At 41.1% G+C, this 11,124-nt stretch overlaps 1 protein-coding gene across 1 annotated transcript in view; it reads left to right on the top strand.

Moving 5' to 3' along the window:
* The first annotated feature begins 4,052 nt into the window (after positions 1–4,052).
* LOC104957132 (zinc finger protein 638-like) overlaps positions 4,053–11,124 on the top strand; it is an 8,876-nt gene continuing 1,804 nt past the window's right edge. Inside the window, exons 1-5 of the mRNA XM_010784745.1 lie at positions 4,053–5,996; positions 7,818–7,879; positions 8,924–8,953; positions 9,279–9,436; positions 9,794–9,971. Of these exons, the coding sequence (XP_010783047.1) occupies positions 4,644–5,996; positions 7,818–7,879; positions 8,924–8,953; positions 9,279–9,436; positions 9,794–9,971 (1,781 nt within the window). The 5' untranslated portion in view covers positions 4,053–4,643. The remainder of the gene's footprint in view (positions 5,997–7,817; positions 7,880–8,923; positions 8,954–9,278; positions 9,437–9,793; positions 9,972–11,124) is intronic.

An 11,124-nucleotide genomic window follows, 5' to 3' on the forward strand; every position in this document is an offset into this window, starting at 1 on the left:
TCCCTATAGCCAATACCTTGGTTATATTGTCCTACTTTCACTTACTTGTCAGCCATAGGTCGACCATTGATGGACAGAGCCGACAGAAGACCTTGTTATATGACATCATATTGAGGGTGCATGACGGTCCTACTAAACCGAGGGAAGTAAGCTGCTGGTTCCTCGACAAAAGCAATGGGATGTTCTCATAGGGTTTTGGAAAAATAGCTGGAAATATAGTCCTGTGGAAAACAAACCTGTTGATAAATGCACGTTTTGCTTCAGCCGGATGAATATCCACATGTCACCTACTTTATAATTTTCGAATCATATAATCTAATCCGATAGATTATAAAGGGTTTTTTAGGACCCGTCACTGCACCACTAGAAAACAAACTCCATCGATCAAGCTGGCTGAAACTTTCTCTCCCTCTTCTTCTCATGCTACCTGTCACTCCCTTTAACTCCTCCGGTGACTTTCTTTTATTGAAGATAGTTTTGCCCGGCGCTCACGGCAATACGGGAGCCTGCCTCGCGCTGGCTCCGCAGTAACAGCGTTTGCTTTCACGCCAACAACGACAACCGCTCACGAAAACGCTTGTTGTAGCGTTAATAACGCAAACAATTTAACAACATGCTTGTCAAAATACCTATACACATTGGACAATTTTATTTTTTTTTTAGCAATATATTTTTAGTGCCCGAAGCGGGCAAGTGGACAGTACGCTTATGTCTGGCCCGGGAGTGTCTAAATAGTGCTTCCGAGCCAGCGGGCATTTATAATGTCGAGCCCTGCTCTCTGTCACTGTGGATGGTTGGTAATGTTTGTGTGCAAGTAGACGGGCTGCGTATGTGCCTGCCGTGTGTGACGTCTATGAGGGAGAAAGGAAAGCTCATTTTGGCGCGGCGGGAAATTGATTTGACAACATAATACTCGATGTTCATCGATGTGTCATTTACGACATCGCTTGTAGCTGCAATCCGACTGATGTATCGTGTAAACTCGATAATCGCCAGTCCTAAGTTCGAAGTAGATCCACGGGAACTCTTTTTGAAATTACCTGCTTGTTCATCTTTAGTCTGTGTTGTTCTCACCTGTTCTGAATATCTGCCAATAAATCAATCGCACGTGTGATGGAGAGGCGGGCGCGGGGGGGCGGGGTCGGTGTGTAGCAGCTCAGCCTGCGCTCGGCTTCCGTCCAAGTTTACAGTAAAACAAACTGGTGGTGTGACCAATGGCCATTTACAATTATTAATACTATTAATATTATTAGCATTAGTCTATCTATTTTGGTAAACTAATTCAGGAAAAAAAAGAAACATAAATATATAAAAAATATATAAATAAAACGAATAAAAAAAGAAGAAAAAGAAGATCGATTATGGAACTGTAAAGAAAAATCAATAATCAGCTGGCATCCCTACTTAGTACCCCAGGGCATGAGCCTAAGTACAGATCGCGTTCACGACGGAATAAGTTCCTTGAGGGAAGATTACCGCAAACGAGCTCGCTGATGTCACTTCGCTTCCTTCTGCTTTGGGTTTACTGGCAGGCGCAAACCACTTCAACGGCGTATACTGCCTACCGAAGTCCCAGCCGGAAGTTCCCGGAGTTGGGTCGGCTTCAGTAGAAGCTGCTGGGACTCCCCAGCAGCTTCTACGAAGCCTTCATCCGAGTAAATCGCCAGAACGCCGAACCTCCTCTCTCACGCTCCCATGTTTTTTTTTCTGTGTTGCCATAAGTTAGTCTCTCTTCGTTGGTGCGCGGGGCTAATGCTAATAATGCTAATGCCAGCAAATACAATAGCGGCTTCACAAAACATTTTTCAGAGTTTTACGGGGCGTGGTTTGCAATTCGCCCAGCCAATAGAAATTGGTACTTTTCTCCCCAGGATAGTACCACCTCTCGAGCAGGCACTAAACATGCGGGTAAAAGTTCCCGGCACTAAGTAATCTTTTTGGTGTGAGCGCGACAAGAGGGGTACTAACGGAACTAAACGGGAAAAGTACGGGGAAAAGTACTCCGGTGTGAACGCGCCTATTTACTTGCACTCGATTTGTCATCTCTTTTAACAATTTTCTTCCCTCACTATATCTTCTCTTCACGTGAAGCTCTCCTCTCCTCAGCTGGTGTAGTAGTTAGGGAAGCTAACGCTAGCTGCGTAAATATGACGCTCTTTGTATAAAAACAAAACTTACCTTCTTATATATCGACTTTGTCCACTTCAATCAACTTTGTTTCCTCCGGCTTCAATTTCCATCACTCTTGTTTGTTCTCTCTATGTCTGGTCAGACATCAATCTGTTGCACGTAGCGCGCCCCCTAGAGGCTTGGAGCACTGTGTGTTTTTGGGTTTGTATGTCTTTTGGGGTTTGTATGTGTTTTTTGACTTTGCATATCGTTTTTGTTTTTGCAGCGTTTTTCTGTTGCGTTTGTTTTCGGGGTTTGTGTGTTGTATTTAGTTTGCATAATTTCTGTAAATGCAGCGTTTTTTTGTTGGATTTGTTTGTTTTTCATGTAATTATTTGCAGCTGTTCTGCATTTGCACCTGCCGGCCACCGTACCTCTGAACTTTACAAATAAAACAAGGCAACCTGAGGTGAAGCCAGTTACTGACAGTAGGGCTGCACAATTATTATTTTTTCATTATGATCTCTACCAAACAAGGATTTGTAATGTAATGATATTTTCACATAATTTGCCCTTATCAAACAATGTGCTTACTGCGATTTGGAAATTACAGTAGAAATAATCAAATATTGTGTGGCAATAACTGAAAGTTGCAAACAATGCACTGAGTTAACATGTCCTATATTCAGATGATTAATGCAAATATCTTTCTGTTGACCAAGTGCGGATGGTTTCTATAATTTGTATTTAATGTTAAAAGTCCTGTGGGAAGTTAGCCCTCTGAGTTAAAAGAAAGAATTTGCTCGGATTCTCTGACTCTTTTGATGATATTCTGGACTGTAGATGAGGATATTCTTTGCAATTTTACATTGAGAAACGTTGTTCTTAAATTGTTGGACTATTGGCTCACGCAGTTGTTAACAAAGTGGCAAACCTGGCCCCATCCTTGCTTGTAAACGACTGAGCCTTTCAGGGATGCTTCTTTTATACCCAAGCATGACACTCACCCAATGGACCTGTTCCCCTGTGGAATATTCCATTTAGCATTACTTAACTTTCCCAGTCTTTTGTGACCCCTGTCCCAGCATTTTTGGAACGTGTTGCAGGCATCAAATTCAAAATGAGTGAATATTTGCAAGAAATTTTTTTTTTTATCAGTGTGAACATTATACATGTTGTCGTTGTAGTGTATTCAATTGAATTCAAGTCTACAAAAGGATTTGCAAATCATTGTTTTATTATTTGTTCAACTTCAATCGGAATTGGTGTTTGTAAATGGTACTTGGCTTAACCTTTTAACCTCCTTCCCTAATATTTTCTAAGATGATTGGCAACAAAAGCTTCTCTAGTTAGCCCAGCATAAAACTAATAGATGATGATAGGTTGCTCGGCTTGGTCTCTTAAGAGTAGACTTGTCCTCAAAGACCGGAGAATTTCACCAAACGGATTGTGCACACCAGCTTATAGTATATTTATAACATGAACTTAAACATGATGCCAGGGTTGACTGTTTTCTCATGAGAGTATAAATTGAGTGACACTGTGTTTTGAGTAAAATGAGTTTGTAGATCTTAGTTTAATGAAAACAAGCAACAACTCAGCCCACGTTGGACTCAGGTACAGTATATAGAAAATATGATACAGTTGATAGTAATAAAAATAAATACATTGTGAGCCTATTAACATGCTGTTCAATATGTTAAGTTAGTGCTTAACATTTGTATATTATTTATCATTAGTGTTATGCAATAAAAACCACTATAGTTATCTGCGTTTTTACTTTAATGCATTGGAGAAGATGGTAAGTGTGATAAGAATGTGTAGACATTGCAATGATTTAATGTGAGCGGTATTATACAAGTTTCCTTGTTGTGTCCCAGAAGGTTAAATCTGTAAACGGTGTTTTTGTTTTCATGGTTTTCAGTAATTCAGTGTTGCATAATGTTGCTTTGCTCTACCGTCCTGAAAGAAAAGCACAGCAGGACTACAGTAACGAGGTGCAATTTCTTAGAAATGTTTAACAAAAAAACAACAAACAACATAAGGAGTGCGCCAAAAAGGACTTCAACTGAAAGCTACTTCTAAAATGAGAAATTAAATCTTGTTCATCTGTAATAGTATATCTCTGCTTTCCACCTCACAGCCTCGCTGTGCACACCAACAGTAATTTCCGACGCGTTCCTGCCCTTGGTTTGGAGCCCAGTGCAACATTGTCCGTTGCCAACAGCACCAGAGGGACCCATTTCATATTTGGACCTGCGTCGTCGTCTGCTGCTGCTGCTGCTGCTGCTGCTGCTGCTGCTGCTGCTGTGACTGCTCTGACATTGGCTCAGATTGAGACTAGGGCGCAAATTGCCCTCCAGCAGGTTGCCACTCTTGCAACCATAACTATTGGCAACCAGTATCACAACAACGGATTGTCAGTAGCATTGCTTCCTCATCTGGCTCTCCTGAACTTTCATCAGGTATATGCGGTTGGGGCAAACATTAACAACAAAATCTACAGAAAAAATCAACGGAATCCGTCTTCTGCCATGTACCACCACCACAACCAGCAACAAGGGCCACCGCCCTTCTCTAATGGGTCAAGGCCTCCCCATCATCAGCCAGCTCAAACTCCACATGCAAATCGTTCTCCCTCCAATATGTTGTCCATGGGTTTCCAGTTTCCTCGTCCCACCCAGCTCCCTGCGGAGCTAGAGTCTGCCCTGGCTATCCGGGGTGCTAGGGACATGGACCACCGCCTCATTGACCACACAAACCGACAGAACCAAGGCTCAGGTTCTGGTATCAGCCAACATGGAAGCTACGGCTCCAACCAAATAACACCTACCCCTGATAATCAGCCTGACCATCAGCAAGGAGTAGACTGGTCAAACTACCAACCTCCATCTAAACTGTTTGCCAGTCCTCCACCTAGTAATAGCCACCAGTCCCAGCGACACCAGGGGCCTCAACAGCAGCCACAGAGCAGCCATGCTGGAACAAGCATGCCAAACTGGAATACCACTGACTCTGCTTCATCCACAGCGCGACATCCCCATGGTGGCAGGAGTGGTGGCGGTGGGGATGGTCAGGCTTTGTACACGCCTGAGAGTGCAGGAAGCATCTTGGCTAGCTTTGGACTTTCTAATGAGGACTTGGAAGTGCTGAGTCACTACCCAGATGATCAGCTTACCCCAGATACTTTACCATTCATACTCCGTGACATCCAGATCAACAAGTCAGGCACCCAGAAGACTGTGGCTCCCACAACCTCCTCTGCGTTCTCACGTGGGATCCATGATCCGTCTGCTTCCAACTCTTCAAAATTGGCGCGTTCACGCTCACCGGAAGTGCCCAGTCTGTTGACTGTTACACAGACAGCAGGTAAAGTCATCGACTATGGTCATGCAAGTCGGGCAAAGGAGGAGAACGATACCAGAGAAACTTTTAAAAGAGAGCCACTCTCCAGCGAAAGGACAGTTAAAATGTTCCCATCTTCATCAGCCTCATCGGCTCCAAAATTAGAAAAAACTGAAAAGCGACAGGTTCGTTTGGAACACAGTGAATCAAGCAAGCACGGAGACCGGGACTATCGCAGGGCGGATAGCGACCATCGCAAGAGCAATCGAGCATCAGGGGGAAGATTTACACCATCATCCAAATCTCGTAATCTAAACCAAGACTACAGGCGTGAAGGACCCAAACCTAGGCCCTCACCTGAAACCAAGAACGAAGCTTCCTCGAGGCGGTCTCTCTCCTCTTCATCTGGCTCCCAACCTCACAGCAGCAGCAGCAGCAAGAAGTTACCTACTCCCATCATGATAAGTGATTTCTCAGCTGTGTCTCCAAAGGTGTATCCCCATACCTGCTCCCTGTGCCACACTCAGTGTGATCAGGAAAAGGTGAGTGCCAAAAATGCCCTCCTAATGATTTCTGAAAGGAAAACCTTAATTTGTATGTTAGTTTTTATCCTATATTTCACCAGGCCGTTAGAGATGACAGTGATTATGTTGTCATTTAAGTTGTGTTTTACATGTTTTTTTTCCACTGAAATAGTTGGGAACTGTTGCTATAATGACCCACCTAGCTTGTAGAAGCCAACCTTTTTGTTTCGAATAATCAATACAAACTATTTATACCCTACATTGTGGTGACTGCATTTGGCCACCATCATGCCTGGTAGATATAGTGAGGGCTGAAGTGAGTTCCGATGCAGCACTGCTAATTGCTGATAAAAACACTTAATACAATCTTCTCATGTCTCTTGTTTTTGGTGGAACAATTATTGAATTGTTCCATTAAGAACATTTGTTAACACTAAACTCACAAAAGTTGGTTTAAACTTATATAAGACTATATATATATATATATATATATATATATATATGTATGTCCTTTATTCAACAGAGATTTCAGTTTTTCTCTGAGAAAGTCTAGTGCTCTGGTTTCTCATGTTCTCAAATGGTGTTGGTTTGACAATAAGGAGAAATAACTTTTTTTTCCCTTTACGTTCCTTCAGTAATGTTACAGTAATTACTTGACGTGAGTGGGACTATCTTATTGTATAATGCCAAGGGTGAAATTTAAAACGGTCCAGTACATGTGGAACCAATTTAACTGCCATTTATGTCAGCCTAATTTCCTGAATCTATTGGTCTAAAGATTTCCCTCACATCTACAAAAATGTCCTTATAAAAAATAATAAGCATTCTACCCTAATGAATAGTTGGTCGCTTAAGGCCTTTGCCATCATAGCGCCTTTTCTGAGCTTTTTCTAATTGACTCAAATCAGAACAGAGCACATGCCCTCGAATGCAACCGCCTCGTGAAGAAGCACTCAACCCAAACTTTTTTCGGAGCACTCCGCTATTTTTGTGTGGCCACTTCAGGAGCTTTGAGTTGGAAATATTTTCACTCTCAGATAAGTGCAGTAACGTCACTGTAGAAATAGGAGGAGAGGCTTGTTTTCGGTATGTCTTTCAGACAGAAACCCTAAAACAAAGACAGAAAAGCCCATCTGTGGGTGTTGAACTTTTACCAGCGTGCAAGGATCGTACTCCCCTCTCTAGGCTGACAGACTGAGCACCCTGCCAGCTATTTCCTGCCAGTAGAGGCGCTATGTGGACACATGCCCTAAAATTGATTGATCAATTCTATATACTGCGCCTCTGGAGAAAGTAAACTAGTTAAATATAGGGATTTTTTATTTTTTACTTTGCTGTCTTGAATTTCATATAGCATAGGTAACAGATTGGTGGATGAACAGATCATAAGGTAATAATTTGTTGAATAATTTGTTTGATTTGTGGTCATTACTTGGGACATAATAAGTTAACCGAACAGCATTTGGTCCAAGAAGATTAAAAACTATTTGTTTGTTTCTGCTAGTGTAGTGTGTTAATGGGGTAAACGTATGGTCACAGTGAAGATAATGGAAAGTAGAATGCAGAATATGTCTTACAGGACTATATTTATGCGAAACAGAAATGCAAAACAATAATTAGTTATTGAAACTAAAGGAAGTCAAAGATCCAATCATGATTCTGTCTCTGTACTTACTATTTATACTAATCATTATTTCAATGTAGATGGCCTGGTTAAATGGTTGCTTACTCATTTGTTTAACTTTATACCTGTGAATTGTGATAATGGTTTTGTTGCTGAATATTTATGTTGGTGTCAGATTGTGATATATTCCTCTCCCATTTGTCGTTTTTCTGCAGGACTGGTTTTACCATATAAACACCGTCAACCACACTGCTGCCTGCAGAGACCTGCTCAACAAGTGAGGGCACTACTAATGTTCTGCTAAAGTCTTAAATTCATCAGTATATATTCACTATTATGCTGTAGCTACTCAGAAAAAAGCGTGTCAACATTAAAAAAGGAATTTCTAAAGAGAATGAAACAAGATATGGGAAACACAACCCAGAGAGTCTCTTAATGCTTTTGGTTCAATGGTCTTCTTTCACATCCAGAAGGGTGTACTACGAATTAGTTGGTTAGGAGGCATGTTGACCCAACACCAAGCCGTTTTCTGTTTTACCAAGGTGGCCCTGGACCAGGTTCAGAGTTTAGGCTTGAAATTAGCACTAACTAGATCCTTTGAAAATAACCTGGCTTTATAGTCAATCTGTAAGTGGTACCTATACTCAGCTGAGGGAATCATTTTTAAATGTAATCATGTTGAGCCATAAGATCACATTAATGCCACTAAGTAAAGCCTCGCAATTACAGTAGCATATACTGTATGCATCGCACTACCTTTCCTTCTCCGCTGCAACCTAGCCATTGGCCAAAACTGTCTTTTAAAATGTACTTCCTATAAATGTGCAGCTGGTATGCATTTATAATCGTCAGTATTCAGTATTCATTTTTGTGTGAAGTTGTGTTTCTAAGGTGTACCTTTTGCTGGTTTAGTTCACTGTACCCTGATAGAAAAGTCCTCGGTCTTAAGCTTTCTAAAGTCTACATTTCCCCCAGCTCTCTGGCACAGCTTAAGCTGGACTTGCTTTTGGCGTTACCTTTTTTCTTGGGAATTATTTAATGGGAGTGAGTGTGTGTGTGTGTGTGTGTGTGTGTGTGTGTGTGTGTGTGTGTGTGTGTGTGTGTGTGTGTGTGTGTGTGTGTTAGTAAAAGGTGTGTGCAGAGTTTGTGTTGGAGCTTTCAATCTAATCCCCTTCTTTATTGGCCTCGAGCAGCAGGGCCAGTCGGGAAATACAAAATAGTGTGTGTGTGTGTGTGTGTGTGTGTGTGTGTGTGTGTGTGTGTGTGTGTGTGTGTGTGTGTGTGTGTGTGTGTGTGTGTGTGTGTGTGTGTGTGTGTGTAGGTACCCTGACTGGAAACCAAATCCACCAAGGTGAGTTATACTCTTGTTGTTATGTTTCCAATAATCAGTTTTTAGCTGTGAGTCAGTCCCACACATTTAACAAAACGGCAAATTGACACGGATCATTTCGTTATCCTTTTCCAAAAAGTATTATTAATTTTTTTACATTTCTTGTGAATAAATGGGTTAGTGTATAAGTGAAGTATAGTTATTTTCATGTTTTAGAACCTAAAATATTCCTAAATTTTTCTTTCCCATCATTATTTTGCTCGCTAACAATGCAAATTGTATTAACAACAGTTTAGATGCCCTCACCAGTTCCTCCACTTGATGAATGTTTTCTTTTATCCATTAGGGGCGGACCACAGGGCAGCTCTCCATCCCACTCTGTGCCTCGGTCCCTCTCTGGTTCTCCTCCTGCCGGCAGACGCAGGCTCGTGCCCCATAGACCGCACACCAGGCCATACACCAGGCCGTACTCGCCTCACCAGCCTCGACACCAACCCTACACAGGTAGACTGTCTGCAAGAGAGTGACTCAACAAATTGGGGACATGTCAAACTTACTGCAAGAATTCCAATAATGTTAATAACATGTCATGAAGATTTTATATTAAATATCAATTTAGGATTTTAGGATTTAGAAATGTATTGAAATAGGCTTTTCTCTCTAATTTAGTATCCTTTGTTTACTTTAAACCTTACTACTAAAGGTACATTCATACATAGCTGTATTTGAATAAAAATACTGATTTAATTGTTTTAGTTTAGGTGAGCACTGCTCATTCATTATTGGACATACGGATTGCTTTAGACTCGGTAACATATGACTGGGATGAGAGACTCAACCATGTTCTTTTGCTCTCCTCAGAGCACAGCTATCGACCCGGCTCTCGCAGCCCCACTCGATCACACCAAGTCCCCCCTTTCTTCAGAGAGAACCGGCCTGAAAGGAGAGACAGTCAGGCATCAGGTAATGCCTGCAAGATTTGGAGACAACCATTTATTTGTTTGAAAATGTATAAACATATCCTGGCTTCATTCAACCTGTTTAAATTAGATAAACTATATTTTTCCAAAATTGAAAAAGCGTTTTGTCAAAGCAGCATGTTAACAAAAATGAGTTAAAAATAAAACAATATAAAAAGATACAAAATAAACAAACAATAAATATACACATATCAACAGTAGAAAGATATATATACAGGGTTCGTACGGTCATTGAAAACCTGGAAAAAGTCATGGAAATTCAAAATATAAATTCCAGGCCCTGGAAAAGTTATGGAAAACAATATTTTTCCCATTTGGAAAAGTCATGGAAATGTAACTAAAGTTGCGTCAAATATAATTTACATTTTATCTAATAGCTGAAATAATCTGCGGTCGCGAGCTGTTATGTGCCATCATGACGCGCATGGTGTTATTTTTTTATATATGAAGCGCGAGCCGTGTGCTCGAGTCTTCCTGCCTGTCGGGCCGGCTCCGGTCAGCTACATTATCTATGGTGCGTTCGTTAACTGTGCGGAGTCACTGTGGTACAGATTGCACCGCTGGCGAACAGCTGTTAGAACAGGCCGTTCAGGTGTTCAGAGCAGAGCGGCAGAGCGTGATGTGAACTGAAAACCTTTTCTGTCGCAATATCATTTAAGGAATCGTTGAGCTAGCTAGCTAGCATACATTGTCACTATCTGCTAACGTTAGCTTTAGCCTTCGTTTTCTAATAGTTTTTTCATAGGCTATAAACAGAGGTGGTATAAGTATAGATATTGTACTAGAGTAAAAGTAGAAGTACTCAGATCTTTTACTTAATAAAAGCAGAAGTACTCAGGTCTTGTACTTGAGTAAAAGTAGAAGTACTCAGATCTTGTACTTGAGTAAAAGTAGAAGTACTCAGATCGTGTACTTCAGTAAAAGTACCAGTACCAGAGTGTAGGAATACACTCAGTAAAAGTCCTGCATTCAAAATGTTCCTCAAGTAAAAGTAGAAAAGTATTTTCATCAAAATATAGTGAAAGTAGCGACAGTAAAAGTAGTGATTGTGCAGATTGGTCCATTTCAGAATAATAGATATGATATGTTTTACAATGATTGATCATTAAAGTGTTCTCAAAGCTGGTAAATAGACCCTCCAGAAAAACGCGGGCTAAAATCCTTGATTATGCGATTAAACATGCAGGGTTTTTATGTGATTTTATGTGGTGA

Source organism: Notothenia coriiceps, unplaced genomic scaffold (assembly GCF_000735185.1).
Source record: "Notothenia coriiceps isolate Sejong01 unplaced genomic scaffold, NC01 NC01_scaffold00026424, whole genome shotgun sequence".
Taxonomy (NCBI): domain Eukaryota; kingdom Metazoa; phylum Chordata; class Actinopteri; order Perciformes; family Nototheniidae; genus Notothenia; species Notothenia coriiceps.